Genomic DNA, 18,936 nt, shown 5'->3' on the forward strand with positions numbered 1-18,936 from the left:
TGTAGGGGAAGGGACAGGGGGTGGGGATAGAACCCTAATATATGATGGTAAAAAACGCCCACAGAGCATGGTTGTGTCTGTAGGGGAAGGGACAGGGGTGGGGATAGAACCCTAATATATGATGGTAAAAAACGCCCACAGAGCATGGTTGTGTGTGTAGGGGAAGGGACAGGGGGTGGGGATAGAACCCTAATATATGATGGTAAAAAACGCCCACAGAGCATGGTTGTGTGTAGGGGAAGGGACAGGGGGTGGGGATAGAACCCTAATATATGATGGTAAAAAAACGCCCACAGAGCATGGTTGTGTGTGTAGGGGAAGGGACAGGGGGTGGGGATAGAACCCTAATATATGATGGTAAAAAATGCCCACAGAGCATGGTTGTGTGTGTAGGGGAAGGGACAGGGGGTGGGGATAGAACCCTAATATATGATGGTAAAAAACGCCCACAGAGCATGGTTGTGTGTGTAGGGGAAGGGACAGGGGGTGGGGATAGAACCCTAATATATGATGGTAAAAAACGCCCACAGAGCATGGTTGTGTGTGTAGGGGAAGGGACAGGGGGTGGGGATAGAACCCTAATATATCATGTTAAAAAAACGCCCACAGAGCATGGTTGTGTCTGTAGGGGAAGGGACAGGGGGTGGGGATAGAACCCTAATATATGATGGTAAAAAACGCCCACAGAGCATGGTTGTGTCTGTAGGGGAAGGGACAGGGGGTGGGGATAGAACCCTAATATATGATGGTAAAAAACGCCCACAGAGCATGGTTGTGTGTGTAGGGAAGGGACAGGGGGTGGGGATAGAACCCTAATATATGATGGTAAAAAACGCCCACAGAGCATGGTTGTGTGTGTAGGGGAAGGGACAGGGGGTGGGGATAGAACCCTAATATATGATGGTAAAAAACGCCCACAGAGCATGGTTGTGTGTGTAGGGGAAGGGACAGGGGGTGGGGATAGAACCCTAATATATGATGGTAAAAAACGCCCACAGAGCATGGTTGTGTGTGTAGGGGAAGGGACAGGGGGTGGGGATAGAACCCTAATATATGATGGTAAAAACGCCCACAGAGCATGGTTGTGTGTGTAGGGGAAGGACAGGGGGTGGGGATAGAACCCTAATATATGATGGTAAAAAACGCCCACAGAGCATGGTTGTGTGTGTAGGGGAAGGGACAGGGGGTGGGGATAGAACCCTAATATATGATGGTAAAAAACGCCCACAGAGCATGGTTGTGTCTGTAGGGGAAGGGACAGGGGGTGGGGATAGGAAACTTTAAGCACTGAATAAATAAAGGTATTTGAGTTTTAAAAAAAGAGTGGAATGAGCAAATAAGGAGAGACCCAAACTAGAAACTCCCATGGTCCATCTGGAGTGATCATACTATATTATTATTTTGATTGAGTGACCTGGTTTTCCATCTGCCACCAGAGTATCATAGTGAGATATAAGAATAGTACAATTACTAGGTGACCAACACTATAGAACACAAACAGTTTCACTTTCTTCAAAAACAATGGAAATCTGTATCTTAAAGGGATTTTTAAATATCAATCACCTTTTACCCCTCAGCATTGTAAATAATGTAATTTTATAACTATAATGATTAGTTTCCTTCACCATTGTACCAGATAGAATAATGCGTGCTTAAATGATATATATAGTATAATCACCAGCACTATAATTGTTTGAGAAATACATTCAAAAAATAATATCAAAAGTATATAATTTTTTTCACTACTTAAATAGTATAGAAGGAGTTAATCAACACACCCAGGAAATTCTACAATTCATAGGTAAATGAAAGAAAACTTACTTCCTTCACAGTAAAAACATAGTGATGGCAACAAAGAATGAAGTGACATGAACAAGGTAAAAAACAAAACTGAATGTTAGGTTCAATGATGGGAAAACTCTCAGACTTACAAACTGAATAGTATAAAAAACAGACTGTGGGAGGAAACTGATTTCGTTTATGACTGTTATGTCTAAGTCTGTTTCGGGATAAACAATACCTTTTCCTGCAAGCAGTGCAGACTTCACGTCATAAAAAATCAATCTAAAAGCATACTTGATACTTAAAAACAAAATTAATCTAGTACACATTCCTGAATGGAAATATGTTTAAAAATCATCAGGCCAAGATATTTGATCTTTCATAGAAAAAAACTTGGGTGAAAAAAAACCACCTATTCTTATAAAAAAAAAAAAAATTTGCTACCTTCTTGGGTATATATAAATGAGACCATGTTGACCCATTATATTGGAAACCATCTTGGACTTGAAAACAAAAGAGGATTTTTTTACCTGGCTTCCTCCCTGACTTGACCATAACTACATGTATAACACACAGATTTCTGTACATGTTGCAGTCATTTGTACATTTTTAGTAGAAATATATATTACAATATAGATCCTCACCTATTCTTTGGTTATAAAATACTGAACTTTAATGAATGCATTATGTTTTAAAAATCTGAAATTTGATTAATAGAAAAGTGTATTTATGTGAAAGTTTTAATCTAAAATAAGATTATGGTAAAGTTTACAAATATTTGTTGCATAAGAAAAAAGGTCATTCATTCATTTTTGGTAAAAAAAACATTTCTCAAGCACGAAAGTGGTAGAAATTTTAGGATACAACCTTCATAGCTTTTTTATATGTAACCACAAAATTTGTGACAATTTGATTCATTGTCCTTTATTTACAAAAAAAAACCAAAGTGACAAACACAAACTAAATCTGAAAAAGAAAACAGTTTTCATTAAGAAATAGTTAATAAAAACTTATATTTTGGTAACTATACTTATTGTTAATAATCAAAATATTTAAATATTAATCAGATTATCAAACATTTACCAAATCTTTGGACAGCCTTTAAATTTTGCAAGATCAATATGAGCGTAGCCTATATAAAACAAATTCTTACCATCTGTAGTTTACTCTCCATACCATCTGCTGGTTGACAGCTAGAGGCATGGTTGAAACAGTGACAGCTACCTCTTACAACCATCTCATACAAGGCATAATAGTACTTGTTGAAGACTTCATCACCATCATCAAAGAGGTGATCTCCAAGAAAATGAAGCTCAGTGATGTTGATTCTGAGATTGGTCACCTTAATCATATCCTGTACTTCTCTGCTGTAAGGATCTTCAATGGGGATATTGGGTGGTAGCACACGGAAAATCACCTGAAGTAAACAAGAATTTCAACATCAATATTTATTTATTTTTCAATGAATAACCCAGCAGTACATGTATTATGCCCCTTTCCCCCTCCAATACAAACAAAAAAATATCATGAATGCATAGAATACATATACATGTACTTGGTTCTGTTGAATAGAATGCATAGAATACATATACATGTACTTGGTTCTGTTGAATAGAATGCATAGAATACATATACATGTACTTGGTTCTGTTGAATAGAATGCATAGAATACATATACATGTACTTGGTTCTGTTGAATAGAATGCATAGAATACATATACATGTACTTGGTTCTGTTGAATAGAATGCATAGAATACATATACATGTACTTGATTCTGTTGAATAGAATGCATAGAATACATATACATGTACTTGGTTCTGTTGAATAGAATGCATAGAATACATATACATGTACTTGGTTCTGTTGAATAGAATGCATAGAATACATATACATGTACTTGGTTCTATTGAATAGAATGCATAGAATACATATACATGTACTTGGTTCTGTTGAACAGAATGCATAGAATACATATACTGGTACATGTACTTGGTTCTGTTGAATAGAATGCATAGAATACATATACATGTACTTGGTTCTGTTGAATAGAATGCATAGAATACATATATACATGTACTTGGTTCTGTTGAATAGAATTTGCCACCAAATGACTACCTTCTTAAAGGACAAGTCCACCCCAACAAAAACTTGATTTGAATAAGAGAAAAATTCAACAAGCATAAAACTGAAAATTTCATCAAAATCGGATGTAAAATAAGAAAGTTATGATATTTCAAATTTTCGCTTCATTTCACAAAAACAGTTATGTGAACGAGCCAGCTACATCCAAATGAGAGAGTCGATGATGTCATTCACTCACTATTTCTTTTGTTTTTTATTGTTCGAAATGTGAAATATTTTGATTTTCTCGTCATTGTCATGTGAAATGAATTTTCATTCCTACCTGAACACGTGGAATTCCATTATTCTAACATTTTGTGCTTCAGGCAAGGAGGTCCTAATCGTCAAATCCGTAAAAATTGAAATATTGTAGAATTCAAACAATAAAAAACAAAAGAAATAGTGAGTGAGTGACATCATCAACTCTCTCATTTGGATGTAACTGGCTCGTTCATATAACTATTTTGTTAAAAATAAGCGAAACTTTGAAATGTCATAACTTTCTTATTTTACATCCGATTTTGATGAAATCTTCAGCATTGTGCTTGTCTGATTTTTCCCTATTGATTCAAATCAACATTTTTCTGAGGTGGACTTGACCTTTAAATATTCTCAATAGCTCTATTAAAGAATAAATGGTTTTAAGACCATTGGATTGCAAAGTTACTATAAAGCTAACTTTTCAGGAATTGGGGGTTCACTGATAAAAAGCTATTCAGTGAACACTATACGTGCCTACCTGCTACAGTATGGAAGGAAACATATCATGACATCACTCAATATAGTGAAAGATGGTAAAGAAAACATTTGGATCAGTTTATTTCATTATCTTGGTCTATCTTAATTCAAGTGTCCAGACGACAATGTAAATTGGTGAGAACAGATTTTACATTATTAAATGATAATTTGTTTACAGCATTTCAGATATTCAGGCCTGTGGTCTTATTGATTTAAATACACCAGAAAGAGAGTTTTCCATTCAGGGAGCATTACAATTGCCTAACCATATACTTTATATTAAAGAAATCCAACAGGAAGAAATTGTTTCATTGAGATAAAAAACAGGATATATTTCAGGGATTTTATAGGTGTAATTTAGATGCAGTCTATCCTTCCCTCAATGAACTGATATTACCTGTAGCTGTTTGAGAAATTACATCAAGGGATTGGCTCCATCAATTTGTAGTGGACTGACCTGACAATACAGGCTTCTTTGATCATTGTAATGCTGCGAACAGTATAATGCTCTTGATTCAATCAATAAACCTTAATATAAGTCCCTTACCTCCCCCCCAGTCGAGGGTTCAACTGCTGAGTATCTGCTCTCACAGATCACCTGGCTGATATTCCGGATGGGTGCTCTAGACACTTCAGGAAAACTTCCTTCACAATCATAGGCAAAGTACCTATATGGCTTCCATGTATGTCCAAAATCTGAAGATCTCTCTATGATCATGGCCCTTGGTCTAAATGACTTGAAGGTCATGATGAGATGGGTGAAATGGAAGACTGCTTCAAGGTCAAACTGGATGTAGACCTGTTCTAAGCCATTCTCTGATTGCCACCACCTTTGTTTCTTCTGTGAGTTGTCCATGGATGTTACCACATGCTTGATTTCGTGGTTGAGCTCGTTGACACCTTGTTGCCATGGTGTCCTTGAGTCGCAGTAAAAGATCTCACGATTTCGATTTTCAAGATGGCTGACAATGTAAAATGGTTCTGCCCCATTCAGACCACAAGTTGAAGAGGCATAGAGTTTGTCTTCACGACCTATAAGCAAGTCACCTGCATAACAACTGTCTCCTTCACATGCGCTACTGGCAGGGATTTGCTGAGGAGGAATTTGCTGGCCATAGTTGACTACAGCTGAAAAGAACAGAAAAAGTTTAGAAAAATCAAAAGGTTAATAAATCTTACTATGTGGAACAAAGGTGTAAGATTTCTGAAACTTCATTCGTCAAACATGAACATTTACTTAATACGATTAAAACTATTGGTACATTAAAGCATTCTAGTTTTGGATTACCAAGAAAGAGAGAAGGTCTTAATCTGATCAGTTGTCAAATCCAATCAGTGTAAAATGACGGTCCTACAGGCGTAACAGTCACACAACTTTTAACAGATTGAAATGTCAGATTGCAAGTCATATCATATCATTTACATGAACATAGGTATGGGGAAGGTGACTGAATCTTAAAATCATTGATCACTTGCTATGATGTTATATAATGATGACACAATTCTGTCTTCAGATATGTAAACGTCAATGTGTGTTGATGTACTACAACAGAACTGACAGACTACAGTTGCAACAACTGTAATATAGAAGATGAAGACCATTAGACCAAGCCTAAACTACTTGCCAAGCTTATAATTACCTCCAAACCATACCACAGCCAGCCCTTCAAATTTATTCGGCATGGGGTCATTCTTTAGCCCCAATTAACATTGAGACTTCCTGCCAGTGCAAATAATTGGCCAATTCACCCTCAATACACTCTTAACCCTTACTCCGGACAGCAAACACAAACAGTTTGTACTCTTCTAGATATTCTTTTCTCCTTTATTGAGGTCTGCAAAGCCTCATTTCAAGTGGAATGTAAACGAACAGAACATTCAATAATAAGGTAATTTTGAATATCACTATATGAAAGAAAGTGCAATAATAAATTTGCTAATATGTACTATAGGGGAAGCATGGTAAGATGAGCCATTTTTGCTCTTTGCATGTTAGGACTGAGATTACTAATAATCTTGTAGACATAACTACCCCTGTACCTTGCCTAAAAATTTAATTCTTGGGAAACGTTTTTTTACCTACAGGTGTCATAAGAGTCTTGCACGTAAACTTTAACGCTAACCTCAAAATGACCTTTGACCTTACCATGTGACTTCCGACGACACAATTACATGCAAGTCTCCTAAGTACATCTACAACCCAAGTTTGGGTGAAAAGAGACTACGGTTACGTAGTTATGTAACATATCAAAGAGAGTCTTGCACATAAACTTTAACATTGACCTGAATGATAACTTTAATGTTGACCTCAAAATAACCTTTGACCTTACCATGAGACCTGCAACTGCCATAACATGCAGGTCCCCTAAGATCCTCTACAATCCAAATACGTGAAAGTTATGTGCCATTAAGTTTTTGCTCGTCTACTTATGTTTCTTTCATAGATTCCAGAAAGACAAAGCAAAAGAAAGCTATTGACATGTCTCTGACTCCCTGAATACAGGCAAAGAAGAACCCTCAAAATTCTCACTGTGCATGTGGTTGACTCAAGCAAAACAAGTTGCACAATTGTGAAGAAAAACCTCACAAAGCTTCTTCTTCAATACAATCATAGAATCCTAAGTGTGCACTAAGTATTAAGGCTTATCTAGGTTCTAGCACCCAAGATAGATCCAGTCTATTGTTGGTGCTCACTGTATCACATCATACAATACTATTTTGTTACATCTCCTGATGATATGTGATCAATAGGTTTAAGAAGAAGAAAGCAAGCCTACATTCCCTGATCATGTTCTGGAACAGCTCAGAGGGTGTATACTGAAATCCACTTGGAGGAATCCTCAAGAAGTCACAATATCATGAATGTACATGTATTAGCAGACGACTGCATGTCTGAATAATGAAATTATTCAATTCAGTTCTGGGGGAAAATAAAATTGTTCCCTGGGCTTTGTAAACAGCAATTTGGGATGCCAGTGTGATGAAGTATAGAAGTGGGCAGTTTGCCTCTTTCTGGTAGTAAATGTAGAGCTTACCACTAGTCTAATCACGGACCTTGTAATACTGTAGGTCCATGGTCTAATAAAGAGGTCCAATGAAGTGTGCAGTGTTCTTCTTCATGAAGACCATTATTACAACAACTTCCAAGGATAAGAATTGTTTGAGCCTTGGGGTGAAAGGTACATGTACATTAGGTGGTTTCAAACCACCTCGATCACAAGAATCCCCGTTAAATTACGAGAACTTTTTAAGGCTAAAAAATACCCGTTAATTATTCCTGCATTCACACCGCCCCGAAACACATCCTTCGGGATAATCCCGGATAAGTTCCCGAAGTTACAAGCATGCGCAGTATGGTCTGATAAGCAGGCAAGGCGCGAGATTCAAAATCACTAGCCCAGCAGCCACTCACGCCGCCGCGCCCAACGACACGCTGGGCTAAAAGTTCCCGTAATTTGCTTTCACATTGCCAAAATACCTGCGACCTTGGAAAAATCCCCACGAAAGTTCTCTTAATTTTGCCAAGTACATGTACCTACTATTTAGCGGGTATTTTCTTTCGGGGAAATTGCGCGTAGTTTGCTTTCACATTACCAAAAAAACCTGGTATTTTCTGATCGGGGTAAATTTCCCGATCAGAGAATACCTGGAACTGGCGAACTTCGAGGCGGTCTGAAACCACCTATTGTGAGTCACCCCTGTAAATCTATTTATAATGGGGGGATTTGTCAAGGGGATTTTTATTTAGGTGAGAAGGGTCAGGATTGGAACATGAAAAATATGACCGTTCTCATCTCCTTTTGTTAAACTGGTTTCCCTCAGCAGTTTAGGGAGACCAGTTTAAATGATCACTTATCTAGAGTCTCATCCCCCATCTCTCAGTTGGGCCACATGTTTTTGCGCAAAATTTGAAACTGCATCATAGGCATAGTCATGACATTGGTTTTCTACATAATGTGTGTCCCGCATAGTGTGCCCAACATGCATGCATGCATGACACTACTTCCAGGCGAAGATCACTTCCTTCAACCGGTTGTGTCTTCACCTATGCTTAATTCATTTTAACAAGGCAAAGTAGTATCGAAAACCATTTCACATGGGGGATTTTTAAACTGTTTTAGAAGACCACTTAAGATTGCTTCAAAGACTGCTTCGACTATTCCCTGGTTTCCAGTATCCACTTAAACTTCATGCTTCGATTGTTCCTATAATACAGGTTACACTTGTTTCCAGTCTCCATTATACTTGATACTTCAACTTTTCCCATTACACGTTACACTGGTTTCCAGTTTCCACTATACATGTACTTGATGCTTCAACTGTTCCTATAATACAGGTTACACTGGTTTCCAGTCTCCATTATACTTTGATGCTTTAACTGTTCCATTTAAGGGGAAGTTCTCCCTCACAAAAAGTTTATCGTAAAAATAGCAGAAAAATATAGTAAAAAATATATTGCCGAAGGTTTGAGAAAAAAATCATCAAATAAATAAAAAGTTATTAGAATTTCAATAATTTGATTTGTGACGTCATATGCTAGCAGCATTCCTACATAGCGAACGGTAAAAAATCAACGAAATGTCATTTTCTCAGAAAATTGAAAATGGTTTTCACTGTACCTTTTGTATATCAATAGATAAATAATTTCCAGCCCAATCATGGATAGAAAACAAAATCAAGTCATCAGGAACCATACAAAATTTAAAATTCATGCACTTTATATTACATAACACATGGGGCAGCTGCTCGTTTATGACGTCACAAATCTAAAACTTTGAACTCTAATAACTTTTTTACTCTTTAACGGATTTTTCATCAATTATAAAATGCAATATTTTTTCTTATTTTATTTTTCTACAACTTTTCACATCAAACCCCTAAAAATATGTGAGAGAGAGAGGGAGGAAGAGGGGGCGGTATGAGAGAGAGAGGGGGGGGGGGGCGGAGAGGGGGCACAAACAGAGTAAAAAAAAGTTGGATAAGAAATGTGGGGTGGGGGATACATGCAGTATAATAATAATGATGATAAACTTATCAAATAGAATCAAGTGAAAATGTTGATTCATTCGTAAAAGTGGAAGTGTCGTGGTGTAGCGGTTCTGACTCTCGCCTTGTAATCAGAGGGTCATGTGTTTAAATCTCACCATGGCCTAGCGTCCTTTGGCAAGGCGTTAATCCAAACTTTGCCACTCTTCACCCAGGTGTTAATGAGTACCCGGTAGGATGTGAAAGCCTATATGTACTATGCCTAGCAATCGAGTCTTGGAAATCTTGTTGGAATGCTCCCCAGGGAGTGGATAAGATGCATACATTGTATGCGAGCATGCAAGGATCCGATGACCGGGGTAATAATATGTCTTTAAAGCGCTTAGAGACGTTGTTCTGATGTATTAAGCACTATGTGGACTATTATTATTATTATTATTAAAATAGGTATTGTTTAATTTCTGTGTTTCTTGGCAATATTCTGTTTAAATACTCCAATCCCGGGGGGGCACTTACATTGACGAGTGGATACCATGCGGGACCAAAAAAACATGTAAAAAGGATGTCCTTTTCACGATACGGCACGTTACGTACGTAACGTGAAAAGGGTGTAAAAAATAATGAAAAAAGGGTATCTATTTCGCTAGGAAAATTACGTGTTTAGGGTCGAATTTGCGGGGATGATAAAACAAAATTAAAATGTTTTATAAAGGATGTCCTTTTTGCCCCAACACTACGTGTTTAGAGTCCTATTTGCGCGAGGTGAAGAAGGTGGGGTCGTACTAAACCAAAAAGGTAAAGCCGACAACCAAAGGACCCGTAACAATAAAACATTCCTGTACTTGTTTAGGGGTTCATTTCAGGAAATATTTGCCAAGAGTATCGTTTTGTTTCCAATACTTGTTAAGGGTAGGGTTTCACACGCCAATACTTGTTAAGGGGTGCATTTTCGGAATATGGGAATTACGTGTTTAGGGTGCTTTTCGAGACCCCATGGTCGCGCATGGTATCCACTCGTGAATGGAAGTGCCCCCCCCCCCCGGGACTCCAATAGAGATTAGTTATTATAATATTGAAGAAATGCTGTCTGTAGTTAACCCACTTTTGGGTAAGATCACTGTGTACTTTACACAAAGTACTTCTATAGTATTTCATCAAGAGAGAAATCAAATTGAACTTTTTTTTTTTTAGTCATAGAAATACAAAAAAATGACAATGACTTTGCTATTGCAGTTAATAATAGTAACACACTTCAATGCCAATGGATTGATCGCATGTTTACCATAGTAGAGAGGTAGAATGCATTGGCAATAAAAGGGTGGGTGAGTGTCAGGTCGGCCTACATTGTATGAGAGCAAACTACAAATGATTAGAAAGAGTCAGTACAAAAACTTGAGGATATAGACTAGACCAGACAGTTATCTAATGATTCCTGTATCAACCATTGATAATCACTTTGTTTTTCCACTATTGGTGTAGATGATACTTGTAGTTGTACATGTGTAGGTTTAAGTACATGTACATATAGGGGAGATCATGGTTGGTTGGAACTCGGGGATGTTGAAACCATGTTGAAACATTGCAATTTTCTTAAACAATTATGCAATACTGCCCTCAATTTATTACCATTATCAACAGCCATCCACCATATTACAGACAACACATGTGCAACAAGCCTGGTGAAGTTAGAAAGGAATTTTTGGTTTTTTACCTTTTGAATATTTTTTTTTCTTTTTCATATATGTTTTATCATCTTAGAGAAGTTTATAGATCAAGTTGGCCAGTTTGAGGGTATAATAGACACTTGTACCAAGCTACAAATAATGTTATGAATATGCCAAGGTGAAGTCCCTTATTATGCTTTTCACACTACTTTTTTTCCTTAACCCCGGGAACTTGGTGAGGCTAAGGGGGGTCTTAGCTTACATGTAGCCCACTTCGTTTTCACACAACGTTTTAGCAAAGTGGGCTAGCACGGTAAATATTACCAGTACTATCTGGCCCTGCAAAAAAGCAGGGTTAGCCGGCTTATTGTGGTGCTAGTACCACAATTGCGGTGCTAAGAGATGCAGTGTAAAACGAAACTGGGCTAAGGAAAAGAGGGGCTAAGCAATAGCCAATCACAGAAGTCGAAATTGCACGTTAATCACACTGTATGGTAAAATCATCAATATTCATAAGCTGAGGGATAGTCCAAGGGTTAAGCCTTGAGGCATTATCTACAGTTGAGTAGATAGTATGGGGTTACGAAAGACAGTGTGAATCAACCCAATGTGGTTTCAAACCGCCTCGATCACAAGAATCCCCGTTAAATTACGGGAACTGTTTTCGGCTCAATTTTTTTTTTTTTTTCGGCTACCCGAAATGTTTTCGGCTACCCATAAATTATTCCTGCATTCACACTGCCCGAAACATACCCTTGGGGATAAGTTCCTGTAGTTACGAGCATGCGTATTGTATGGTTTGATAAGCAGGCAAGGCGCGAGATTCAAAATCACTAGCCCAGCAGCCACCCACGGCGCAGCGCCCAATGACACGCTGGGCTAAAAGTTCCCGTAATTCGCTTTCACATCGCCAAAATACCTGCATCCTTGGAAAAATCCCCGCGAAAGTTCTCGCAATTTCGCCAAGTACCTACTATTTAGCGGGTATTTTCTTTCGGGGAGATTACGCGTAGTTTGCTTTCACATTACCAAAATACCTGGTATTTTCTGATCGCCCTGGGTAAATTTCCCGATCAGAGAATACCTGGAACTTACGAACTTCAGGCAGTCTGAAACCACCTAAAAAGATATATGGATAGTCCGGGTTAAGGAAATGCAATGTGAAAAGCATATACTTGTGCTGTAAGCTTATAAATGTCAAATGGGCCTCTGGGGATAGTTGGAACAAAATTGAAGGGGCTTTTTGGAACATGTTCCAACTTTGTACTACCCCAAATAATTATGAATAAAAACATTGGATATGAGAAAAAAATGTTTACTGTATAGTATTTCACACTGTTTTGTTTGTCAGTTAGGTCTGAGTGCGCATTTAAGGTCTATTGTAGGCCCCTAATGCAAAAAAATTATTAACCCTTATCACACTGGGGAGGGGGGGTCAACTTGAACCTCCCTCGACAAATTTTGTCACTACGCCATCGCACAAAATTTTTGACCGCACCGCTCACTGACTTTTTACTTTCAAGTCTTGCGCATCATTTGAGACCAAATTTGTGATGCTCAGGTGCACTTTTTCAAAATTATGCAACATTTTGTACATGCATGGCTGTAAATAGAAAACAAAGTTCAACAAATCAGAATACACACCTTTAATATTTTGAACTTGTAAAAAATAAAGGAAACCATGTACATGTAATCTTGCAGTTGTAAGTAGTTTTAGTATAATTCTTTATTGACCATGCAGTGTTCCAACTTACCCATACCATGTTCCAACTTAGCCGTATATGGGGTAGGTTGGAACGCTTGCAGTGGTCTTGTTCAAATTGGATTTTTTCAGTAACCATCATAGAGTTCAACATTTTATGGGATACATTTGAAGCCCTTACATATATGCTTTAAGCTGATTAAACCGAATAAATTCTATTTGGATTTTACAGCCATTTTTGTCAAAATATTCCAACTAACCCCAATTTCCCCTACACAGTTGAGGCCAAAAGTTTACATACACCCATGGAATTAAGTGAATTTTGTTCGCTTGCCAAACATTGTTAAATTTACTATATCTTCAAAAATATAGGCCTAAATACTACCATGACGAATTTGGTATCAAATGAAAGAGCATATTAGGCTCTTTCACATGACTGGGATGCCGTTGGGATTTGAAATTTTCTTTGAAGAAAAAAGTAATATGAATCGTGCCAAATGTATTTTATTGTTTGTTAATACACATGTATTTTCAAAATCTTTTCATAGAAATATATAAATGTCAAATCTATGATCTATATTACACTTTCTATCATAATATGTCAACACTGAACAAAAGATTTTTATTTCTAATTTGTCTGCAATATGAAGATATTTTGGAAAAAGAACACCTAAATATTTTTCCTTTTCCTTCTCCAACCTCCCCCTCCCCTCAAGAAAGGAAAAATGAATAAGGGTCTCCTCCCCTAGGCTACATGTACATACATGTATACCCCTCCCCCAAATCTCATGCAGCCATGCAGTTTTATCAATTTCTGGTCAATGCAAGCAATGCTTGTTCATATCTGTCGGATTTTAATTCTCTTTATAATTTGTTTAATCATTCTCTTTGCTAATTTCTTTTTTAAGCTGTCAACAAAATATAAACTCCAGCTTCTAAACTGAACTATTTGTAAATTATAAAAAAACACAGTTTAGTATAGTAGATCCATGCAATATTGATCAGAACTGTCAATTTTTTTTTGCACTATGGAAATGCAACTTCCTTCATAATTTCATAAGTAACCCTTGTGAACTTGCCTTTTAAAAGTCAATAGCAAGCTCCTATGTGACTTTTACATGTAAACTACGTGAAAGACATAAATAACAAGAATACAATATTTCTTCACCATAAAATTGACCATTGCACTATTGGTAACCAGCGTTTCATCATGGTAACCAAAATTACATCTCGAGAACTGAGATTACATTTTCCAATTGGTAACTGACATTACACATATTTAATGGTCCCATATGGCTTGATTGTTAAATGGTAATCTTTAATTTTGGTGGACAAGGGAGGGGTGTTACCTAGAGAGGAAATCTACCAAGTTTCATATAAGACCCCTGTTACATCTGAGAGATTCCCTACCTTGGGCCGGCCTGGGGCCTACATGTACATGTACCTCGGGTCGGAAAGAAATCAGATGTAAACATCCCAAACCTATCTCGGGCCACCTTTTAGCGAACCTACCCGAGACCACATCCAGAGGTAGTCTCGGGTAGGTATTAGGCCGGCCCCGGTCTACCGATTCGTAGATGTATACACACAAGCTTTCGAACCTATCTTGGTCCGTTCGCCAGCCGTTCGTCATAGCGCGCGCTATCCCCTCCCCAGCCCCGTCGTTCTTCGATTTTTTGCAGCATGCGACATGTGAATTGGGATTGATAAAGTCTTTGATTTGAGTGGAAAGAAGGAAGCATTTTAAACGTATCCTTTTCAAATCGATCATATTTTGAACGACTGCTGTGATCATCAGCATTCTTCCAGAATAACGGAATGTAAACAACTTTAATTAGCACGCGCAAATTATTCCGAGCCTAGATTGAGAGCGCCCTTTGGTTTCAGCAATTGGATACCGCTCGAAACCGTACCGATAGGGGAGGGAATGAACGCTGTGATGTAAACAAACCACATTTCGGACTCGGTCCGTTCGCGAAGCTAATCCACCAATAATCCAGTCAAGGTTGCAAGTGGACTTGGTCGGGTCTTGGGTAGGAAACTTTCAGATGTAACAGGCCTCTAATACATCCTCTTTTCCGGGCAATGAGAGAAAAAAAGTTCATGTTTTTGTTAACTGACATTACATACCATATCACATACTTCATCAATATTTTTTTATCAGATAAATGAATTACTGGTGTTTCTTTCTATGGGATTTTAATTATAAAGTGTTATAATAGCAAGCTAAATCACAGGCGAAGACATCATGATCAAATCTGTTCTTTAAAAATCTGTCGGAACAAAACATGTATTTGTATCCATACTTTGGCAGCCATTTTGAAATAAAAAATGGCTGCCAGAGTCGGAAAAAAAATTTGTCCTAGAAACTTCAGGTCTTGTATTATTGAATAACATACCGGTAAAGCATTTGACATGAATATCAACTTGATTTTTTGGCCTCTGTGTCCATCTGTGGTGAAAATGCCCACTTATGAGTAGTAAATATTGTTGCCCTTCATAACCCACATGTGTCCTGACAATGTAGGCATTTACTTTATATTTTTCAATTATACTCTGAGCCCAAAAAGTTAAAACATGACTTTAATCAACAGTGATCTACTCATATCTTTTGAGATATAGACCCCATTATCATCTACTTTCTTGAACTGGTTCCCTTAGACCAGTTTAGGAACCAGTTTATTTTGCTAGCAACCTCATCACATCTCCTGAACTGGTTTCCGGAACCTGATGCTATGGTAAAGCTCTCATTAGAGTCATACATGTACTTTCAACATACATTTACAATGTATCTAGGCCCAAAATACTTTAAGGAAAAAAATTCAATCATAAAATCATAATTAAAAAAATGACTATGTAAATTATTATAGGACAGCTGGTTGCATGCAATTACATGTTGCCATGAACTAATAAAAAAAGGAACTCTTCTTCTTTGAATGGATTTTTGTCAAACATATTATGTTCATGTGATTCTCTGCTTACATTGTATGAATATGAATTTACAACCAACTGCATATCAGGCTAAACTTCTCCTTTAAGTAACTCCTTACATGAACCATAGCATTTATTCTAAAATTAAGATTGATGCCTAGAGGTAGTGTTCCAAACGTCATCTGTGTAGACCCTATGGTAGATGATGCAGTGGGTGAGATGACCTTATATACTTCACATGCTATGTGTGGTATGCTATCACTACATATCAGCTGGGTTCATCACTTTCCTCCACTCTCCCACATGCTTGCTTGTCAATGTTTCTCAAATAAAAATCTAAAAGATTTGACAGGCCCACTATGAGAATAAAGAAACGAAACATTAGAACAGTCTTTGGCCAAACATTTACCAGGATTAGACATTGTTCCTGGTTAGACAATTCCTGAAAAAGATGTGCCAATATAAAATCTCTGACATTGAAGAGGTGTATTCAGACAGAATTGAAGTTTGAGAATACAAGTAGGCCTATGGTATTCTCTGGATCTGAAAATTCAACCTGATCTACCCCAATCTAAGCTTATTTGTTATTTTGATATTATCCAATTGATTTAATAAATATAATGAAATAATGATTTAATCAGTTGATTGGTGGGAAATATTTTTACTGAAACTTTAAGATTACAATACTGCTGGGTTCACGCAATTTCAGATTTGAGGGATGCAAACAGGTTAACTTTACAGTCCTCTATAAGAACATTCACCTCTAAAGAATTGCAATTCAATAGTCAGAATGTAAACATATTTATCTATTGTACATGACTAACGGTGCATTGATAACCTTTAGTTTAATTCATGTATACATAAATTGATCTACCAGCATGGCTGATGAATGATGAGATGCTGATATGGAATCATCCTAACCATGAATCTTGGTCTCATCCTAGCTTCATACTTTCACCGTGGGAGCAAGAAGCTCTGACCACACAACAACACTGAATCTTTAGAAGGAAAATTCACTTTCGTTCTCAAGAATTTATCATAACAATGGAACTTAACTAGCATACACATCATTTCAGGGATAAATTACAATGGGACTTGATGTGATTTCACCCCCGAAATACTCATAAGAGCCCTGGAAACTAAAAAAAGAGCACTGGAAAATCCCCATTCATTGCAATGTTTAAAGGGGTGGTCCAGGCTGAAAGTATTTATAGCTTAATAAATAGAGTAGAATTCACTGAGCAAAATGACGAAAATTTTGTAAAAATCGGACAACAAATAGCAAAGTTATTGAATTTCTAAGTTTGGTAATATTTTGTAAAAACAGTCATCATGAATATTCATTAGGTGGGCTGATGATGTCACATCTCCACTTGTTCGTTTGTATTTTATTATATGAAATTAGCTTTATTCAAATTTTTTCCTCCAAGAACTAGAAAAATTGGATTGACAACTGATTTAGTGCATTAGATATTTATTGCTGCAACTTATTTCATTATAAGGGAGACATTTTATTCACACAAGTATGAAATAATGAAAAAAATATGATTTAATGTAATAACATAAGAAAACGGAAAGTGGAGATGTGACATCATCAGCTCGCCTAATGAATATTCATGACTGTTTTCACAAAATATTGCTAAACTTTAAACTTCAATAACTTTATTATTTGTTATCCGATTTTGATGAAATTTTCAGTGTTTTGCTCAGCGAGTTCTACTCTGTGTACAGTATTGCTCGGAATAAAGTTGACACCCTCCCGAGGGGTCACGCACCTACCGCGAGACAGGCGTGAACCAAAAAATTACCGCCAGCCAATTTCACGTGTGAAATTCCCGCGGTAATTCCCGCAGGCCGCTGGCTGAAGAGAGGCCCAATTATCACGTCAAACACGAGATTTTAGTCAGATCTGATCACCATTTGTCCATGTACTTTTCGCCTCAACACTAGACACTTTTTGGTAAAAACAAGACGCAATCTCAAGCGATCCCGATGCGATCCCGTCAGTTTACTAACGGATGTTCTATTGTCACTTGGTCTATTTATCAGATGGGCTAACAACATTATGGCTAAACCCACTTTGTTCAATTCTCTTTTAATCTACCATCCAGTCATTTGCACTTCAAAATATCAACCCGATAGACAGTAGGTTGAAAAACTGCCTCGAGCGCGCGCATCAGAAAAATTCCCGCTAAAAATCCATGTGCCCAGTTCCTGACCGAGTGACCCAGTTATTGTGACATCTTTGGCTTAAAGGACGAGTAGATTCCCTTTCCACTGTTTATTTATGAAGCTAGCTAAAGGTTTATTTTTCAGTGTATATGTTATCAATGACGTCTTCCGTTTAAAAGGAGTAGATAATAATTTATGTCTTTTATTTTTATCTCCTGTTCTTCAATTCTGTAATTTTAATCAGGTACGTATTTCATTCAAAGAACGAATATTTTCATCATTTTTCTATTCATCATTCAAAGAAGAAGATTCGCTTCCCATCATAGGCGGCGGAAGCCAACAAAAATAGGAGGGGTCCACCTGAAATCTTGTGATGGACACAGTTAAAAAATTTGACAAGAAAAAAAAAGGTTATCAACTAAAATTTTAGAGGGGAACCATCCTCCCACCTCAAATTTAGGGGGATCTGTCCCCCCCCCCCGCCGCCTATGCTCATCGTTTTCTGTTCATTGTTTTTTTTTAATTTTTAATCAGTAATACGTCGTTTATTTAAAGGACGAGTAGATTTGCTAACCATCATATTCTGTTTATCAATTCTGTGTTTTTTGTTTTTAATTTCATCACTTACGTTTTTATTCAAAGTAGATTCGCTTTCCATCATTTTTCTGTTCATGAATTCTGTATTTGTATTTTTCTGTTACGTCGTTCATTTAAAGGACGATTAGATTACCATTATTTTTCTGTTCATTGATTGACATGATTTTATACCCCAAAAAGATTACTTTTCAATATCATCATTCGTAAATTATTTATTCTCATTCAATTCTTATGTCTTTCA

The 18,936-nt window shown here is 37.1% G+C and overlaps 1 protein-coding gene across 1 annotated transcript in view; it reads right to left on the reverse strand.

The window, feature by feature from the left end:
* Nucleotides 1–5,808, reverse strand: part of LOC121410209 (laminin subunit beta-1-like) — a gene marked incomplete at both ends in the record, with an annotated part of 30,046 nt that extends 24,238 nt beyond the window's left edge. Inside the window, 3 exons of the mRNA XM_041602138.1 lie at nt 1,822–1,824; nt 2,936–3,199; nt 5,191–5,808. Coding sequence (XP_041458072.1) covers nt 1,822–1,824; nt 2,936–3,199; nt 5,191–5,808 — 885 coding nt within the window. The remainder of the gene's footprint in view (nt 1–1,821; nt 1,825–2,935; nt 3,200–5,190) is intronic.
* Nucleotides 5,809–18,936: the final 13,128 nt, after the last annotated feature.

This window comes from Lytechinus variegatus, chromosome 3, assembly GCF_018143015.1.
Source record: "Lytechinus variegatus isolate NC3 chromosome 3, Lvar_3.0, whole genome shotgun sequence".
Lineage (NCBI taxonomy): Eukaryota > Metazoa > Echinodermata > Echinoidea > Temnopleuroida > Toxopneustidae > Lytechinus > Lytechinus variegatus.